Source organism: Pleurodeles waltl, chromosome 10 (genome assembly GCF_031143425.1).
Source record: "Pleurodeles waltl isolate 20211129_DDA chromosome 10, aPleWal1.hap1.20221129, whole genome shotgun sequence".
Classification (NCBI taxonomy): domain Eukaryota; kingdom Metazoa; phylum Chordata; class Amphibia; order Caudata; family Salamandridae; genus Pleurodeles; species Pleurodeles waltl.
The window spans coordinates 453,352,782-453,373,932 of NC_090449.1; the positions used below are offsets into that span (position 1 = coordinate 453,352,782).

Consider the following 21,151-nt stretch of genomic DNA (forward strand, 5'->3'; position numbering starts at 1 on the left):
GCCAGCTTCCTACAGGTGGGGCATGTGTGGCTACTCAAGCTGGGAGAGGATCAGTCCTGCAGCACACCAGCGATACCATTGAGATCGCTGTCCAACATCCAGGGATCATTAGGAGGCATCAGGAGGATGTCACTGACAAGCTTGAGAAGCACATATTAGAGTTAATGGTTTTCCTTGCAGACCAGTAATTGCTATGTACCCGCCCAACTTCTTGTGCTATGACCCGGAAGGGGAAGCACCTGTGGAGCAAGCTATCCACCCTTCCATGAGTCCCTGGTGAATCCTGTGTGGCACACATGTAAGAGCCCTCTCCAACCAGGAATGGACATTTAGAACCCAGCAGATGAGTCTCTTGGAGGAATACTACATCAGAGTTGGTGCATTGTTTACCTTTCAGGATCGCACCCCTCTTAATCCTATTGTGGATGCAGTTTGTGTTCCATGTGAGGAACCTGGTTGAGCCTCCATCAGGGTATTGATACCCTGATGGAGGGTCAACAGGGTATTGATCAGCCATCAGGATTAGGTGTGCTCTATCTGTGAACTGTAAGGCCTCAAAAGTGAACATCAAGTCTTAAATTGCCCTGTCAGGAACCCTTTGTACTGAAACCCATGATCCAACCCCTTATACTTCTGAAGCTGGAAGTTTCCTTCACAGAATAAATTGGGGACCATTGCCAACAGAGTAACAGCACAACACCATTTTTGTGTAGCAATTTTAGTTATAGCTCCATGCACGTTAGTTTAGCACACTAGGCCTGCCACTGTGCACTTTAACCTAGATATATTTTATTCAGCTACGTTTATTATTTTAACAATAGACACATTTGCGGTCTTGTTTTATTTCTCTCTATCTAGCTGTTCTTTGTCTAGGTCAGCACTGTGTTCTTAAACAAGACATCACTCTGTGCTTCTCTCAAGGCTGCAGTAAGATAGGTTGCCGGTAAACGTGGTAATGTTTTGCCTCTGGTATTCATAGAAACATACACATCCTTACGTAGGGACATTTTCTCAGATCATCAGCTGTTTTATTATAAAACACTTCCCTGTCCAATACATGTTAGAGGGAGATTCCAGCCAGATGACCACGACTGTATGCTGATCGCTGAACGCTTCGCTACAACTGCTTATGCAGACTTCAGGCTTTACTCAGGTATGGGGGATGATGTCTTCCCAGGGGAATCCGAAGAGCAGAACTAAAACTTAACATGCTGTGCTCTAATATAGCCTAGGTAGGAATTAGTGTATTGACTTAATGAGAGTATGGTAGCGTTATTTCTGTGCTTTACTCTCCTTGTCACAATTTTAATATTGTCAAGATTTATCGTCCTGGTTATTGCAGTACATGCTTTATTGTCAAAGATGCAGTTGCTTCATTAAAACCTTATTGAAACATATACTGCCCCTGCTTGTATATGTGAGACTAATGGAACTGAGAGAAACGGATGAGATCTGAGTGACCACGATTTCCCTGAGGAATCAATTGTGTCATGCGCTCAGCTGTCCATTCATCCCTGCTCTTGGGTAGAGATGAGTCTCTGCTAGTTAACCGGAGCAAAACCCGGATTCGGCTGACAGGTGTCACCTGTAGTGGGTCAGACTCAGCCCCCTGCAGGCGGTACTGCTGCTCAAATCCCTCTAAAAAATAACCCTGTAGTGGCGACCTCAACTAGGAGAGGTGCTCCATCTAGCGTCCAAGCAATATCGCACAGCCAACTTTGCTCAGCAGGGCAAAGAGAAGCGCAGCCACGTTATGGTTGGGATGAAGCAGGCAGTCTGTTCATCGACAACAAATGGGAGGCATTGGAGCTTGGGAGTGCTGCTCGGCATCTGCTCAGAGCGATGTTGCCTTCTGTTCCTACGGGTTCTCTGTGGCAAGTAGATACAGCACCAAGGACCATGTGTAGCCCCTTGGAGACACAGGCGGTTTAAAGTTAGGGTGTTTCTCAACTCATTCCCAGATGCTCTCTACAGTTTCAAAAAAGTTTTGTCCCCAAAGATGACCTTGAGGTGGGCAGGAAAGAGCAGCATATACTTAATTTGGTTTTCCAGAGGGGCACAGGCTTTCAACCACTGTGATATAAAGTATGTTGGGGTCATCTTTTCAGGCACAGCCACAATTCATATATTGTATTGTTAGTTGCCCTCTGCATCTCCCATGCAGGCCTCCGGCTGGTGCACAGCTCATTAGAGGCTTGCAATCTTGGTTTGAAAGTCCAGGATGGTGTCTTCTGCTGTTCTGATATGACCCTCCACCTCTGTCAGCCTGTTGATGGTATGGCAAAGATCTTGATGGATGAAGTAGGTTGAGATATATGCAGAGCTTGTGGATTTTTCCCTCTAAAGACACCCAACAATCCAATCTCTGATGGCCTATAGGATTGAATTTGTTTGGTCCATTTGTGGGCTTGCCTGCTCAGTGGTTATGACCGAGGGTTATTTAGCTGATTGTGGGGTCGTCTTGGTAAATTTGTCTTTGCCTATGACTTGACATTGGTGGACGCCCACAGCAGGCTAGCACCATGGTAAATGTTCACCGGAAGAGCAAAGAAGAGTGAAGCGTCCAGGGGACCTATCGCAAGGAGCGTCATTGTAGGGTCCCTTAAGGTCAGATGGCAAAGAGGAGGCCCTCTCAGTGCAGCATGTGCTCATCACTGCAAGCTGGAAGTCAGCAGGCAGGAACTGGGAAAAGCAGGAAAGCCCCTCCACTGGTGCTGTCCTGTACTCCTCTCAGCAGAGGCCCAAAAGCAGGCAGCAATTCACCTGAAAATCCCTCTCTTCTTTCAGTAGGGCTCAAGTTCCCCACACAGTGCTTAAGCGGTGAGGTACTGAGCCCCATGGTTCTGCACCTCCAAGCTCGGTGTTCTCTCTCAATGTCCAGGGAGGGAAGGTCAATGCCACACAGAGGAGCTTTTTGTGGAACAATCATATCCCATGTATTGCATTTTCTAAATGCTTTAAATCTACCTATGATAGCGACATTGCCACCCCGACATTTTTCATACTCTAGAGTCTCCCACCTTAATGAATGGTGGTTCAACAGGTTTGATGATCCAACATATGTAGCTGTGTATGGGTGATGCAGGACACCCAAATCTCCCACCTGTTGTGCCATAGTTCAACCCCACTCCCTCTTCCCCCTGCCACAAGCATTGTATTCATCGTCTGGAACGCCATCCCAAAAGCTCTGACTCTTGAAACATCTTTCTCGACTGGCCAGCTGATTCGACAGGTGACAGAGCTGCGGGGGATTCCAACAGTGAGATCTCTTCGGGGTTCAGCACTAGGGAACCTGATGACTGGGCCAACAACCAAAGGTCTCCGTGACTTGCAAGCAGAGTTAGCCCTTCACCCCAGTCACTTTTATTGATACAACTGAGACATGCCCTTAGGCGCTACACATCTACCCTCAAGACAATCCTTGACCACAGCCCCCTGGAAGCCTAAATCCTGCTAGAACCCCATAGTAACCATACAGTCTCCAAAATATACTTGTTGCATAGAAAACATTGTCGTTCTTTTTACATTGTTGTTGTACATAATATTGTTTTTTGTAGTCCATAGTCTTCTCTCTCCAGACTGCTATCCTGTCACTCCTAATACACACCTATTTCTGTCCTGTTAAAGCCCTGTCCTTCCTAACATGAAACATACAGCTTTGTCTATATTAACGCACAGCCTTTCCACTTCTCACAGCCATCTCTAATCCTTATTCTGTTTGGTGTCCATTTTCCTATCTTGTATGAAGTACACCACTTATTAATTTTATTGCCCACAGGTATTTGTTGAGCTCAATGAATTGATGATGGACAAGAACCAGGAAATGCAATGGAAAGAGACTGCTCGATGGATCAAGTTTGAGGAGGATGTAGAAGAGGAGACAGACCGATGGGGAAAGCCTCACGTGGCTTCACTTAGCTTCAGGAGCCTGCTGGAGCTGCGGAAAACCCTGTCTCATGGTAAAGGCTCTGGGTCACCATTTTGAGGGTCTTTAGCCCTCAGAAACTTTGGAAATCCTTTGCTCATTACACTGTTTGGAGATATCTTGCATGGCGACTGTTGCTGTGTGCCCGTCTCATCACACGGAAGAGAACATAGAGACAGTGTGGTCTCTCTTTTTCTGCTATGGAAAATCTGCAAGCAGCAATCAACATTTACATCTGGATATTTTGCTTTCCTCGCAGGCGCGGTTCTTCTTGACCTTGACCAAAAGACTTTGCCGGGGATCGCCCACCAGGTGGTTGAGCAGATGATTATTTCTGATCAAATCAAAGCAGAGGACCGTGCCAACGTCCTGAGGGCATTACTTCTGAAGCACAGGTAAGAGGTCTACAGATGATAAAAATACTTATTATTAAATTATAGGAACAGCTGTTCTCCCGCAAGAGTTATCTTCTTAAGAATACTACTCATGGAAAACAGGTACAAACACCTGATGCCCCCCAATAGAGTGTCGATGTTTGCTCCACTATTCCTGATATCTAGGTAAAAAACACTGAGTTTGTCCTAGGTTCCCAATCCTGAGACGTTGCTTCTGAAGGTAATACTTGAAGTCGCGGTTCGCTGTGCTCTAAAAGGGCAGGGCGGCACACCGATGGAGGTGGGGGGACAGAAACATATAATTTAAAAAAAATGTTTTTTAAAAACGCACCTGTTTCACCACTGCGCCACCCATCTTTCTCTCGTCACTGCAGGCACAGGCTCCCAGCCGCCCTGCGGCCAATTCTGATGCTGCTCAGAGCAGCGTTAGGATTAGCTGGGCGCGCCCAGCCAGGGCACTCCCAGGCAGACGGTGAGCCTGTGCTGCTCTCTCTAGCCCGGCAACACAGTGCCGGGCTGGAGAGAGCACAGTGAGTATGTGTGTTTGGCCGGCCCGAGACTCCTGGCCAAACACACATGAGCACTGAGGGTAGTGCACAGTGCACTCCCCTCATCCCACCTGGCCCCACCCCTTTAACAACGAAAGAATACAAACCATAGTTCATTATCCTTTCATTGTAAAAGATTTGCAACCTCTGCTGGTCGCTGAGGCAGGAGATTTGGGTCAGCAACACCCCTCCACCATAGCGGAGGATCCCCTGCTGAATACTTGAGACCCATAAGAGCAGACACCTTGACCGCTTGCCTCCTCAGACGTATGTTTGATAATACTTATTACATATCATATACGAACTCTTCAAATACATATTCGAACATCTGAGACCATTGTAAGAGGGAGCTTTTTCTGACATGAAGGTTCTAACACATGAAATCACCTCTGAATTACAGTGATGGGAGAACTGCTATAAAAACACAGAATTGAATGTGTGAGATCCCCTCTGCAGTGAAATAACCGAACAATGAAACAGATAGAAGTGCTTTGTAGAAGATGATTCTCAGTGCATGATGTAGCTCAGATTTATATATGAAGGCCATTCGTTTCACCCTGTGTGCTTCTCTTTAGTTGATTGCATCATGCCCTGGTGACAGGAAAAATAACTAAATTACCTTCATTGATTAGGAGGACTGCACTCTTTTGAGAAGCACTAGGTCTCCCAAAAAAGGTTGCTCGTTGACATAATGATCCGTAAATTACTTCTGACAAAATAAAAATATAATGCGCCCAACGTGCTAAACCATAGTAGGGTTTACCAGTAAGCAGATTCACCCAACCAAGAAATACACCACAAGCAGGATAACACACTCCAAAACACTTGATTAATCACAGAATGTACTCAAGTCTAGTTCATTAGGAAATAAACATAGCACATTAAATCTAAATCTATTTGCAGGCCCCACTGTTGTTGACCTCTAAAAGAAACTGACCATTTACTAAGGATTATGAAAGACAGGAACCGGTTTCAGATTGAGACTGAGAATTCATAACTGGACTTCGACCTGACAGTAAAGGCTTACTGCCTCTTCGTGGAAGGTAACTTAAGCCTCACGAGAAACTCTCTCACGCAAAACGAACAAACACAGAATTGACTGGAACTGTGCCTGATCACAGGTTGAAATATATTGGGCACATAGTCAGCACATCAAGAGTCACAGTTGCTAACAGCCACTTAGTTGAGAGTTGCATAACCCACAAAGGCACTGCAACCCCAGTGTTTATTCACATATGATGCTAAACCCTTGCCTCCGATGAAAAAATGCAAGAGCACCCCCACGACAGGCTAGGCATCTCTCTCACTTCCTAAATGGAAACCTGAAAAACGCATCCAGGTGTTCACTCAACACTAACCAGGCTAGCTGTTAGGAATGATAACTACATAGGAACTCATCTAATTAATTATTAATTGCTGAAAGTATTGGATTTCTGGCACATGTGCAAATTTTTGCAGATATCTTATTTTACCCATGCCTCACATATTTAGTGACCGTTATCATTGACCACGTTTCCTTTTTCCTGCTGTCAGAGTTAATTTTCACTTATTTGACGGAAATGCGTCTTCTGTGAGAAAAGCCCTATCAATCTGTTGTTTCTAAAATTTGCGCGTGAATTACGATTTTCAATTACTGCATCTTTACTCCTGCACACAGTACACCTTTCCCCGGTCTTGTGGGACGTCATTTATATTCCAGGTGTGCCGGAAGAGTTTTCTTCTTTAGCTTACCACTTTTACAAGGGAAGCTGATATGTATACAGGTTTACATCCACATCCAGGTTCATTCCTCTGTACTTCTGCTGGGCTATCTTCCTGTGCCGTAGACTGGACGTTTCCTGCTCATACAGTGGGATCCACGGTACTCAATTTGACTCTGTTTCCTCCATGTTCCAGCTTTGCCTTCTTCACGGTTAGGAAATGCTCGTACGAAAGACATGTTCTCCAAACCCCTTTTTTGAAATACTCAATTTCTTAAAGTTTTCCCGAAGTAGGCCCAGAAAGAGTGTCCTTTATCAGGTGCAAGACCCACACTTTATTTTGTGTCTTAAGCCATCCAAGTTCAGTTCTTGTTTTATTCTGCCTGTCAGCATGGCACATACAAGGGCTACTTTTGAAACTCAGTTCTTTTTGGTGTTTATTCATTTTTTTCTGTTTAACTGTTGCGACATCTTACCAGTAATTGGAAATCACATTATTTGAGCAAGGAAACGTTTTTTTTGTATATGATGGCGTGAAATTCTATACTACACCTTCTTTGGATGTTACTACTTCTGCATATAAAACACAAGGAAATGCACTTAGTACAAAAGAGCGAAGGATAAGAGAGAGTGTCAGTTCTACCCACCAGTGCTGTGATCTATCATCGGTATCATCAACTTCTCCAGCGTGGGACTGGAATTTCATTGACTGTTATAAACACTGCATACTCCTGTCATGATGTATGTGTAGCACTCACCAGGCGATTTAACTTGGGGCTAATTGTCTAGAAGATCCGTAACATTCTTATTTAGGTCGAACCTAGACAGCGTACATGCACTGTCTGCAAGACCTGTTGGATGGAGTATAGGATTTTGCTCCCGCCTGCTGTTGCCTACCGCTTACCATAGGTTGAAGGCAGTGTTGCTCTTGTTTTGCTGCCTCCTAACTGGTTTGGCAGCCGATACGTCACTTCCTATACTTGGCTGAGGAGAACCAGCCAATTACAGTTTAATTATGCCTGGAATGTTTTTCTGTTGCTTGGACGGACTATTTGTTTCCTACCTGTAGTGTTTGTCACTAAGCACTCGTGTTCACACGCGCAGTTTGTTTTCTGCGTTTGCTGTTCACTTGGTCCTCACTTTACATAATCAGTAATTACAAGTAGTTATGTCGTGCGTGTATTTTGTACTTTTTTTGTCGCTTTACATAGCATGAAATCGACCCAGGAATTAATCCTCAAAAGTAGCTGCTGCTGCAGGAGAAAAGGTAGCTGAGTTACACCAAATTTGGCATGAAAGTAGAATTTGATTTGGTATAAATCTGTTCAGTAATTTTCAAGAAATCAGCGTTTTAAATTGATTTTCGATTGACTTACAAGGGTTAGAAAGTTAGTATCTGGACCTTTGGATGGTCCGTGAGCCTTTATTTAAGAAATAAAGAAATGTGTTTGATGAGAGAGGTTTTTCTCCCATTGTTCATTTCAGGACTGTGGATCCAAAGCAAGGTTTGTGGAGCTGAAGAGTTCTGACTTGCTACTTATAAACCACAGAGGGTGACCCATAAACCCTAAGGGCTGGGTGGAAACTAAATATTAAATACAACACTGCCCTGCAGGGCAGTGTTGTATTTAATATTGAGTTCTGACTTACTGGCAGCAGCAGAGAAAAGTTTGTGTGGCCACCATTACAGAATGCAGAGCTGGGTCCTTTTGTCCTGAAAAAGCACATGAAGGTGTCATCAGAGGTACAAGGAGTATCTTCTGACCCCCTGGTTAAAGTGGAGGGGTGGTGGCGGGGGTAAAAAAGGACCCTTCCTTAGACCATGAGCAAAGCAATGAGATTCCTGAACTATGGCTCAGCGGCAAGAACTCTAGGTCCCTGATTGGATCACCTTTGAGGTTTGCAACCCATGGCTGAAGATTGCCAAACCTGGACAGAATCATGGGGACTTGATGGACCTCCCGCAGCAGGGTATCTGATTTTAACTCCCAATAGAATCTTTGCTGTTTGTCTTTCGTCTGTGGAAAACATATTTAAGCTGTGCTTCTATCTGGTGTGTAATACACGTGACCTTTAGACAAATCACATTTAGGACATCTTTCCATATCTTGTGCATACACAGTACACTTGTGTGCAACTCCGCCAGCCCCTGCTGCATATCGCCTTTTGTTGTGTTCAGTGGGGTGAGCTGCAGAACTTGTAATGCAGACACAATCTGCATACCTGGAGGCCTGCAACAACTACCGCACATGACTTTCAAGCATGCAGAGTGGTGTTGGCTGCAGGGTTTAATCATGATTTTGCATGTGTCCAACCGCTCTAAGAGGCCTTCAGCTGCACACAGCAGGGGAATGACCTGAAGCCAGGCCCTGTTCCCAGCACTCATGTAGACCTCCAATCAGTACTGCACAGATCCTTGACCTGACACTGTTGCATTGGTCATTGGGCCTGGCCTACATCCATTCCCTGCCCCCAAAGCACCCTAAAAGCTTCTACCACTTGCTACACATTTTTACTATGGGCAGCAGGGACTGGCTTTACTGTGCACCCAATCCTGCTGTGCACATGATTTGCCCATGCCAGCCACAACCCCTGCTACACATGTCCTTCATCCTGCCTGAGATGAACACTGAGCATCACACAATAGCCCCTGCAACAGAAATTCTTATGTTACAGCCAGCCAGTTGGAATACCCAACACAATGCAGGTCTTGGTCTGCAAACTGTTTGACAATGAGTGAAAATTCTTCTTCTTCCAACAGAAACGATAGCCCATAAAAGTCCCAGAAGATTTCATACTTGGAGAAGCTGTACAGTAGTCTAGTGGAAAATACAATAACAAAGTAAGGGCAGATGTTTTGAGAATTGGGCAGATTAGTTGTGCTGCACCAGTATCAGTAGGACCAGCCCCAACAGTAGCACTTCGGGTTAGCAGAAATAGACATAGTACAAAGACCTACCATGTTCAGAAACAAGCTGTTTGACAACAGCTGTTGTTGCTACTCATTCTCTTATGCCTCAGTTCACATTAGGCCTACCCATCCCCTCATCTTTGTTGTTTTATCCCTGTTGGAATTTGGGTTTCTGGTTGACAGAGGTACTTCCTCTGATCAAGCAGGAACCACAATTTTAATCAAAGTAAGTCACAAACACAATGTAAATTAACCTTTGCTCACCGTCTGATAGCGTGGCACAGAGCAGTAAGGCTTAACTTAATGGGCAATTTGTAAAGTATTTGTTCAAACTTTAAACAGTAAAACAGTGAAAACACCTCATGAAAAGTTACCACATCTGGTGTTGGACCTGGCCCTTTCTGCGGGGTCATCCATAAACGTCTTGCCTCCTTCCTCCTTTTTTTTCGGACCAGTTTTTTTTTACTTTGGGACTCTGGGCACTTTACAATTGCTAACTAGTGGTAAAGTGCATATGCCATCTGTGTAAATTGAACTGGTAATTGGTTTATCCCTGATTGGCATATTTGATTTACTAGTAAGTCCCTAGTAAAGTGCACTAGAGGTGCCCAGGGCCTGTAAATCAAATGCTACTGGTTGGCCTGGAACACTGATTGTGCCACCCACATGACTAGCCTTGTAAACATGTCTGAGACCTGGCACTGCAGTGTCTGTGTGTGCAGTCTTACACAGACTATTCGACCTGGCAGGTGTACCCACTTGAAGGCCCAAACCTTCCCTTTTTGTACATGTAAGGCACCCTAAGGTAGGCCCTAGGAAGCCCAATTATCAGGCTGCAGTGTATGGAAAAGGTAGGACATGTACTTGTGTGGTTTCACATGTCCTAACAGTGAAATACTGTCAAATACAGTTTTCACTGTTGCAAGGCCTATCTCTTTCATAGGTTAACATGGGGGCTGCTTTTAAATATTCATTTGAAAGCAGATAGAAATATGTAGGTCGGGGTCTCTGAACTCACAATGCAGAAATATATCTGTTAGTGAAGTTGTTTTTTTAGATTGTTAGTTTGAAAATGCCACTTTTAGAAAGTGGGTATTTTCTTGCTTAAACCATTCTGTAACTCTGCCTGCTTGTGTATTCCGTGTCTGGGTCAGACTGACAGTTGGGCTGTTTGTGAATCTCCACTAGACAGTGACACAAAGGGAGCTGGGGTGTAGCCTGCATATCCTGATGGGCCATCTGGGCTTGAGTGGAGGGAGGAGTGGTCACTTACACCTGAATGAGCTGTGCATGCCGTCACACAATGCAGTCTCCGACCCCCTGGTGTGCGTCTGGAGCCAGGCCTGGGGAAGGCAGGATCCTGTAAACAACACAGACTTTTCTTTGAAGTTGGGCAACTTCAAAGGCAGAAAGGGGTATAAGTAGTGGACCCAAAACCCCAGCCTTTAAGTTTCTTCAAGATCACTTTTGCAACAAAGAGGAACTGCTGAAGGAGAAGAGCTGATGAGAAGTGCTGCCCGGCCTGTGACTGTGCTTTGTTGGGCTATCCTGCAGTTGCTGCTTCTGCCTGTGAAAGGGGACAAAGACTGGACTTGGTTGTGCATTCCTGCTTCAGAAGAATCTACAAGGGCTTGAACTGAGATTGACTCCTGTTTTGAAGTTTCAGGACCATCAAAGACTTCCTCTGCCAGCACCAGACTCTCTGCTGAGACTCCTGCCCTTAGCAGCTGAAACCGTCACCCTACCTGCATCGTGGCTGGAGAAACAATCCAACACCTGCTTGCAGCTGCCGATAACAATACAAACCCCATGCAGCGTGGTTTTCTAACACTGTGCAACCGGATTTCTCACGCATCGTCGTTGGGCGTCAAAGTCATAGTGAACCTGCACAGATCTGAGGTGCCCCATCCAGAAATCAATGCATCACTTGCTTGCAAGGAAGGAAAATGACGCATCTCCAACCCGACCGGAGAAGAAAATGACTCACATCCTCACTTGCGAGTAAGGAATTGATGCATTGATGACTTTTCCGACGCACGGTTGCCCGTGCTGCTTTATTTTTGACGCAAACCAGGTACTTTGTGTAAAATCAACTTTTCGATTGTATTTTATGGAGTAAGACTCTTATTCTTTTGAAAATTCATATCTTGACTTGTTTATGTTGGATTTTTTCTTGTTTGATTTAGATAAATATTGCCTATTTTCCTAAACTGGTGTGGTTTCCATTTTCTAGTGTTTTCACTGTATTACTGTGTGTGTTCGTACAAATACTTTACACATTATTCTGGGTTAAGCCTTTCTGCTTTGGCCAAACTACCAAGGGGCTGTGTGGGGGTTGACCAGGTGTGTTTTTCCTTTGCCCTGAGTAGAGTGAGGGTCCTTGGTTGTACAGGGGTCAACCAAAGACCCCATTTCTAACACCTGGTTAGAAAAATAGAATCAATCCTTCTCACGCAGTTGAGTATATCTGTTGATTCTCTACACGCACCAGCAGTGATGCTTCGATCTGAGATGTGGTGGTTCTGAAGGTGATGCGCAAAGGTCAGTCTGTACTGAAAAGGCAATGCATCGACTTCGATCCATGCATGGGGGCTGATGCTCCAGTTCCCATCCATGCAACGGGGTGAAGTGCCAGCACCAATCCGAGCAGTGGCGGCAATGCCTCATTTCATCTGCAGCAAGCACCTTAGACCCAACTCCAAGGGTCCAGGACTGGGGTGGCACCCCTTGACACACAGGCACACAGATGACAGAATCCAGGTGTAGATGTAGGTTGGTTGGAAGTCTTTTGTGTCCCTGAGACTTCAATCAGGAGACCAGTCAGCTGAGTCACTCTGGGTTGGAGAGATGCCGGCCCAGTTCCTCTTACTCCCAGACTAGAGGGCAGTAGCCCAGCACAGCAATGCAGGAGTCCAGCAGAGTAGCAGTCCAGCAAGGTGGCAGTCCTTGTAGCAGCACAGCAGTCCTTCCTAGCTGAGTATCCACCGTTCCAGAAGTGTACTTTCTTGATGGTGTCAGAAGTTCAGTACTTATACCCAGTTTGGCGTTTGAAGTGGGAAAGACTTCAAAGATATGCCTTTTAAGTGCACAGAGTCCCTGCTCTTCCTGCCCTGGCTCCCAGATTCACTACAGCAGGCTTTGAAAAATGTACTCGCCCACTTGCTATGGCGAGTCAGATTTTATCAGATCAAGCTAGATGTAGAAGCTACTTGCCCGTTCTAGCAGGTTAACAAAGAACAGGTGTTCAGTGTTCTGCTCACTCTGAAAGTGAAGAAGCAATACAATGTATTTAAATCTTTTTTTAGCTTGTCACATTTGATCGGTGTTCAGAGAAAGAGGTCAGAAGTCAGTAGACTTCTCTAACTGCAGTGTTCAAGGATTTTGCAAAGTGAACTGTCTGACCTGCTGTACAAAGAATGTAAAATAAGAGGCTGCAGTGTTTCAGATTTGCCCTAACACACAACATTTAAATAACTATGTCAACTGCACAAACATTTTCAAATATATTTCAATATTTGTGAAAGCTCATTTTGTTCGTACTTCTTTGTGATGAAAACATATTTTAATAGGATAAAAACAAATCAGAACACTTTACTTGGTGATGTGCAAATGATAAGGCTGTCCTGAATGTTTTCACAGATTAATTTTATTTACACTATATAGTTTTATTGGTAAAGCTGCAAGTTTTTGGGAATGTTTTTGGCCATTTCAATGTAAAATGTACTGTCTGTAAACAACAGTGTTCTACCACATCATGCTTTAGTAACATATTTATTAAAAGTGAGTGTTTAAAAATGAACTGAGAAACACTCCTGCCCCTGCCTTGATGGCACTGCGAGTCAACTAAGAGACAAGTTAGGGATCCTGTGTACCCTATATGTGAGCTACATTCTTATTATACATGGAGCAATCGTTTAGTGTATTTAATCAAACACAAGAGTTTTTTGTTCAGCAGAAATGCTGATCTCACATTTTAAAGGTGAACTCATGTGAGAATGAAGAAAAAGGTGGCTCTGTAAAATAAAATATTTGCCCAGGATTACAGAATTAGAGACCAGTTTATGGGTCAAGTACATTTCACTTAGGTCAAGTAGATTATTCAAGTTCCTCGACCTGCGGTTCTAGTAACATTTTTATTATTTTTCAAGGTCTGTACAGGTGGTTGTACAGCCCTTTGTGTGGGGACAGGACACAGCCTATTCAGGTGTAAGTGAGGCTGTGCCCAGCTCCTCCTTCCCGTCCTTCCCAGGGTGGTCTATCAAGGCCAATCAGGTCACACCTAACCTCCCATTTTATGTGATAGTCTAGGAGTAATACACAAAGCGCAGCTGTCACCCTACACCAGACATGTGATTGGAGATGGGCAGCAGGTACCAAGTAGCTAGAGTAAGAAAATGCCAACTTTCTAAAAGTGGCGTTTTCAGGATTACAATTTAAAATTTGACTTCACCATAAGTTGTGATTTTAAATTGTGATTCTAGAGACACCAAACATGAAAAACATATATCTTCCAGTTTGTGAATTGCTCTTGCAAGACGTTAATCTCAATGTTATCCTATGGGAGAGATAGGCCTTGCTGTAGTGGAAAAACACTTTGGGAGCTTTCCCCTACATGGACATGCAAACTTAAAAGTACATGTCCTGCCTTTTAAATATACTGCATCCTGCCCTCTAGGGTGTCCAGGGCTTACCCTAGGGATGACTTATATGTATAAAAAGGGAAAGTTTGGGCCTGGCAAAAGGGTTACCTTGCCAGGTCCACATAGCAGTGTAAAACCGCACACAAGCTTTGCAGTGGCAGGCCTGAGACATAGCTAAAGGGCTATGTAAGTGGGTGCACAATCAGTGCTGCAGGCCCGTAAGTAGCATTTAATTTACAGGCCCTTGGTATATGTAGTGCATTTTACTAGGAATGTATAGGTAAACTAATTGCTCCATATGGGGGTAATCCAACATCACCATGTTTAGGGGAGATGGCACAAGCACCTTAGCACTGGTTCGCAGTGGTAAAGTACACAGAGTCCTAAAGTCCAAGCCCCGCCGCTTCTTTGATATTTATCTGTACATCCTTTCAGTGTGCTTCCCTTCACTGATTGTGCCTCCTCTTCCCAAGATAGAGAATATTGAACCTCTAACATACCTGGTCTAAGACAGTGTCATATTCTGCCAGTTCATGTTTTCCATCAATCTACCTTTAGTAAGCGTCTCTCTCTCTCTCTCTCTCGGTCTCCACGCCACCTTTTCCCTTTATACTGGGTCCGCTTCACTAAACTTTGGAATAACAAAAGGGGAGGTGAATGGACTCTCGAGGGGTAGATGAAGGAATTGGCCTCGACATCCTCAACGTAAACGTAGGTACAGTTGTAACATTATAGTATTCTTTTATTTCTAAAAATGTTGGACTCACTGTCTTCTAAAATGAGCACACCAACAGTCTACAGATTAGATGCCTAAAAGGACTTGGGTCTCTGGAAAGAGTTGGCTGCACGCACAGTGTGTGCACTGAGCGCTGACTGTGCAAAGTAGGGGCTTACCCACTGTTAGACCTTACATCCTTGGTGTGGTCTACCCTAATTTGTTGCCCCAGACCTTTGTTTTTGATCCATTTGTGTTGGCCTTTAGGAATTTGGGCACCTTACCACTGCTGACCAGTGCTAAAGCGCAGATGCTTTCCCCTGTAAAATATGGTAACATTGGCTTCTCCCCAATTGGCATATTTAATTTGCATGTAAGTCCCTGGTAAAGCACACTATGGGCCTCATTATGACATTGGCGGTAAATGCCGCCTACCACCACGGCGACGGGCGCCAACATACCGTTGCCGTGGCTACCAGTCGCCAACCGCATTATGACTGTAGACGGAATACCACCAGAAGGCTGGCGGTATTCCGTCAACGGTCATGGCAGCGGACGGCGTTAAGGTGGTGCTGCTGCCAGCAGCAGCGCCACACCAGCAAAACACTGCCTACCGTATCATGAGCCATGATACGGCCTGGCGGTGTTTTTCTGGCGGACACTGCTGCTGGCAGCAGCGCCGCGTCCCGTCTCCTGTGGGAGTAACCCCCTGCAAGCAGGTAAGTTAGGTTCTCCGACAGGAGAGGGGGTTGGGGTTGTTGTGTGTGGGGGTGTTGTGTGTGTGGGAGTGTGTGTTTGTTTTTATATGCGTGCATGCGGGTGTGAGTCATGTGGAATGTGTGAATGAATGAATGTTAGTGTACGTGTATGTTGTGTGTTGTGAATGCGTGTGTGCTACAATGTATGTTAGTGTGTGTTGCCGGGTGTGGGTATGTATGTGTGCATGCATGGGTGGTTGTGGGTATGCGTGTTTATGAGTGTGTGTGTGCGCGTGTGGGTGTGGAGGGGGGTCGGGAGAGGGAGGGGAAGGGTGGGGGAGCACTCTGGGGAGGGGGCGAGGAGAACTTTATCAGTGCCAGGGAAGGAATTCTCTGGCACTGATAGTGCCTACCGCCATGGTTTTCATGGTGGTAGATTTGACACGAAAACCATGGCGGTGGGCGGGGTCATAATCCTGAGGGTGGGATTGTGACGGCCGCCTGGCTGGAGACCCAAGAATCCATTCCGGAGGCTGTTACCACCCTGGCGGACTGCGTGGTACATTGGCGGTTTGACTTGAGCCAAACCGCCAATGTCATAATTTGGGAAAAGGTACCGCCAGCCTGTTGGCAGTCCCTTTCCCCAAATTACCGCCGTCCACCAGGCTCGTAATGACCCCACATATGTGCACAGGGCCTGTAAATTAAATACTACTAGTGGGCCTGCAGCACTGATTGTGCTGCCTACTACAGTAGCCTCCCAAACATGTCTCAGGCCTTCCAATGCAGGGCCTGTGTGTGCAGTCTTAACCTACCACTTCTACCTGGCAAGGGTACCCACTTGCCAGGCCCAAACCTTCCCTTTTATTAAATGTAAGTCACCCCTAAGGTAGGCCCTTGTTACCCCCAAGGGCAAGGTGCGGTGTACATAAAGAGTTGGATATATGCTCCTCAAGTATAACATGCCCAGATAGTGAAAAACTGGTAAATCAGTTTCTCACTATTGCAAGGCATGTCTCTTTCATAGCAGGGCAAATGGGGTTGCCTTAAAACATCTTTTAAATATAACTTCCCAGTGGGATGAGATAGAAATATTGAGTTTGGTGCTCACAATTTAGGATCACAACTTTTGGTGAAGTCAGATTTTAAATTGTAAGTCTGAAAATGCCCCTTTTAGAAAGTTGTCATTTTTTTACTTTGAGCATCCTGTGCTTTTGCCTGTCCCTGAATACACATCTGGGGTAGGGGACAGCTGGGCTGTATGCATTTCCACTAGAAAGTTGCATTGCCACACACAAAGGGAGCTTGGGTATGGCATTAGCATATTGATGGCCCATCACCAGGCTAATGGGCCTTCCTGGACTAGGTCGGAGGTGATTGTAGGAAAGTACCATCTTGCCTGGCATGTTACCCCCATTTTTTACTTGTATGTATGTTTGTTTTTGCCTGTGTCACTGGGATCCTGCTAACCTGTATGTGTTCCCTGTGTGGTGCCTAACTGTATCACTCAGGCTCTGCTAACCAGAACCTTAGTGTTTATGCTCTCTCTGCTTTTAAAATTGTCACTGCAGGCTAGTGACTAATTTTACCAATTCTGATTGACACACTGGAACACCCTTATAATTCCCTAGTATATGGGCTGCAGCATTTCTTTTGCCACCCAGAGGGAGCTCAGGCAATTCTTACACAGGACTGCCACTGACTGGTAGCCAGTCCTCCTCTGAGGGCTATTTAGGGTCTCTCCTGTGGGTTTCTCTTCAGATAACGAGTGCAAGAGCTCACCAGAGTTCCTCTGTACTTCTCTCTTCAACTTCTGCCAAGGATCGACCACTGACTGCTCCAGGACGCCTGCAAAACCGCAACAAAGTAGCAAGAAGACTATCAGCAACATTGTAGTGCCTAATCCTGTCGGCTTTCTTGACTGTTTCCTGGTGGTGCATGCTCTGAGGTCTGTCTGCCTTCACCCTGCACTGGAAGCCAAGAAGAAATCTCCCGTGGGTCGACAGAATCTTCCCCCTGCTAATGCAGGCACCAAACATCTGCATCACCGGCCCTCTGGATCCCCTGTCATCTTGACGTGCATGGTCCCTGGAACACAGGAGCTGAATCCAAGTGACCCAAACAGTCCAGTGGTCCTTCTGTCCAGATTTGGTGGAGGTAGGTCCTTGTCTCCCCACGCCAGACAGTAATCCTGTGTACTGCGTGATCTGCAGCTGCTAGGGCTTCTGTTCACTTTTGCAAGACTTCCTTCGTGCACAGCACAGCCCAGGTCCCCAGCACTCCGTCCTGCATTGCCCAACTTGCTGAGTTGACCTCCGGCTTCGTGGGACCCTCTTTTGTTGTGTTGAGATGACCGCCGTGCTCAGATTTCTTGAACGCCTGTTCAAGTGCTTCTGCGGGTGCTGTCTGCTTCTGCGTGGGCTCTCTGTGTCGCTGAGCGGCCCCTCTGTCTCCTCCTCCAAGGGGCGACCTCCTGGTCCTTCCTGGGCCCTTGAAGCCCATAATCTTCAACCGCTACTCTTGCAGCTAGCAAAGCTTGTTTGCTATCTTTCTGCGTGGAAACAACTCTGCATCCTACAGCACGCCGTGGGACATCTTCTGAACAAAGGAGAAGTTCCTGCCACCTTCCGTTGTTGCAGAATCTTCGGCTTCTTCCACCCGGAGGCAGCCCTTTTGCACCTTGCACTGGGGTTTAGTGGGCTCCTGCTCCCCCTGGACACTTGCGTGACTCTTGGACCTGGTCCTCTTCCTTTGCAGGTCCTCAGGTCCAGGAATCCATCTTCAGTGCTTTGCAGTCAGTTGTTGCCTTTGCAGAATCCCCTATCTCGACTTAACTGTCTTTCTGGGGTAGTAGGGTAATTTTACTCCTACGTTTCAGGGTCTTGGGGTGGGGTATCTTGGACACCCTTAGTGTTTTCTTACTCTCCCAGCGACCCTCTACACACTACACTAGGCCTGGGGTCAATTTGTGGTTCGCATTCCACTTTTGGAGTATATGGTTTGTGTTGCCCCTAAGCCTATTGTCTCCTATTGCATTCTATTGTGTTCTACAATGTTTGCACTTTTGTAAGTGTTTTACTTACCTGATTTTGGTTTGTGTGTATATTTAGTGTATTTTACTTACCTCCTAAGGAAGTATATCCTCTGAGATACTTTTGGCATATTTTCACTAAAATAAAGTACCTTTATTTTTAGTAACTCTGAGTATTATGTTTCTTATGATATAGTGCTATATGATGTAAGTGGTATAGTAGGAGCTTTGCATGTCTCCTAGTTCAGCCTAAGCTGCTCTGCTATAGGTACCTCTATCAGCCTAAGCTGCTAGAACACTACTAATCTACTGATAAGGGATAACTGGACCTGGCACAAGGTGTAAGTACCACAAGGTACCCACTATAAGCCAGGCCAGCCTCCTACAGGCCTGTAATAGGGGCTCCCACTCTCTTCACACAAAGGTCTGCCTACACTCTGCATAGGGTCTGGAGCCGGGAGGGCATGGAATGGACTATAAAGGCAAGCCTAGAAGTTTCTCCAGCCTCCTTCTAGATGCTAGGCACTCAGGTATAAAAGGTGGACCCCAAACCCCACATTTCTGTTACTCTACTGGGACGAGGACACGCTGCCAGGAAGAAGTACTATGAAGCTGCCAGGATGGACTGCCAGTCTGCTCTGCATTGCTATGTTGGCCTACTGCTGTGTACTGGACTGCAAGAGAGACTGACACTTTGCTGCTGCCCTGTGTGCTGGCCTGCTGCCTCACCCTGCCAGAGAAGGACTGAATCTTCCTAAGTAACTTGTGCCCCAAGGTTCTCAAGGGGCTTCTCGGCTTGCCCCCGGTTCTCCAGAGGGCCCGGAACATATAATGCATCTCTGTGGACAACTGGTGGTGTGAGCTCACTGGATTGTGCCTTCAGTCACTGGGTGCAGCGTCTCTGGTGTTCTCCTGCATCCTGGCTGGTGTACTTGTGTTACGTACAGACTCCACCATCAAGTGCCTGCACCAGAACATGAGTGCTGCCTCATCCCCCTGCCGTCTCAGTGTCCTCAACTACCAGGCATGCCCGCTTGGCTTTCCAGGTCACCTTGCCGAGCTGGGTACCCCCACATACTCTGCTCTTAGGAGCCGGATGCATGGACGCAGCTGCATTGTGTCCCAGCCTCGCCCGCTCTAGCCTCCAGTTCCAAGCCACACTCCAACAGCCAGGCTCTGTGTGGGAGGGCCACGGGGATCACCTCAGTCCCAACGGTGAATTCACTCTTCAGGACTGTGTCCTCAACATTTTTTCTTCAGCAAGACCTGGCCCTTCCACATTCTTGCATAGGGAGACACAAGACACTCTGCTGCCCTCTAGGACAGTCGTGCAGTAGAGGAGAAACCCTCTTCTTCCATACCGTAAGAATTTTGGACACCAAGACTTCCTGCTCTCCTCGAACCAAGTAAGGGGAGCCCCCATCTTGCCCCAGTGATATATATCACCACTCCTGGTGCAGCCTGTTTCCCATACTTTGCACACCTGGCCAAGTAATTGAATTACTATAACAAGTTGACCTTATGTTAATTACATAAAAACGTTCTTTTTTTCTAAAGCCAGTGTTGAGTCTTCTTCTGGTATCCTGCACTGTATTATCCTGAGTGAGTGTTGCACAACTACTTTACACATTGCCTCTTCAGTTAAGCCTAACTGTTTTGTCCCAAGCTATTATTGGGGGAGCACAGGTTAATTTGGGGAGTGTAACTGACTTACCTTGACTAAGATTGGGGTCCCTATTTGGATGGGTCGCACACCCTGGCAACTAGAGACCCCATTTCTAACACACACCTAATGGTGCTTAGGTCTCTGGGGCAGTAGATTCTGTGCACAGTTTCACATTCTGCACTGACTGGGCGTAATAGAGACCTGTCCGCCTAATAGGCCATGCATGTCTGGAGGAAGTGGGCTCTATGCATTGTTTGCACTTTGAGTGCATCCTGTGCATAGTAGGGTCTTGCCAAAGTATTGGGACATCATAGTGCATTAGGAGAGCACTCGCCATAAAGGTCTGTGCATAGCCCAAAGGCTGTGATTTAAATTTTTGTTTGGGTCCTTCATGGTCCTGTGGGACTGTGGTGACAGATAACATTTTTAAACCAAGATGTCAAAAGGCAGTGGGGGAGGGGAGGGGGGGGGGGAAGAAGCCCAGGGTACCCATACCCTTCCCCTTGTATATGTTTTTTGTATTTTTATGTTCAGGACACAGGCCAAGTATGCAGGAGCCTTTGGGCTCTCCTACCGTTTTGTTGTGGGTGACCAGGGTGGGGCTGACTCAGTGGGAGCAAACATTCTTCCCTGCCTGCACTTGTAGGCAGGTAACAAATGGTTGATCTCACCATAAGCGGAAGCCATAATTATGGCCCCAGGGGATCCCCTCAGGATTGAACACAGCCCCGGAATACGTTGCCCCTGGGGACCCTGGAGCTTTTCCAAGGCCTGGGGAGGTGCGACCACATGCTCCCTTCCCAAAAAGTAAATAACAAATCAACCGCACGGCCCTGGCGCACTGGGGGTGATGAGGGGAGGGGGATTATTAATGTAAAGGTCAGAACCTCACCCATTTTTTGGATGGGACCGCAGATCCTGT

General features: G+C 46.2%; 1 protein-coding gene across 6 annotated transcripts in view; it reads left to right on the plus strand.

Moving 5' to 3' along the window:
• Nucleotides 1-21,151, plus strand: part of SLC4A2 (solute carrier family 4 member 2) — a 2,186,615-nt gene that overhangs the window by 1,342,065 nt on the left and 823,399 nt on the right. For all 6 annotated transcript variants that reach the window (XM_069210734.1, XM_069210733.1, XM_069210737.1 and 3 more), the window contains 2 exons: nucleotides 3,779-3,959; nucleotides 4,185-4,320. In XM_069210734.1, the coding sequence (XP_069066835.1) occupies nucleotides 3,779-3,959; nucleotides 4,185-4,320 (317 nt within the window). The remainder of the gene's footprint in view (nucleotides 1-3,778; nucleotides 3,960-4,184; nucleotides 4,321-21,151) is intronic.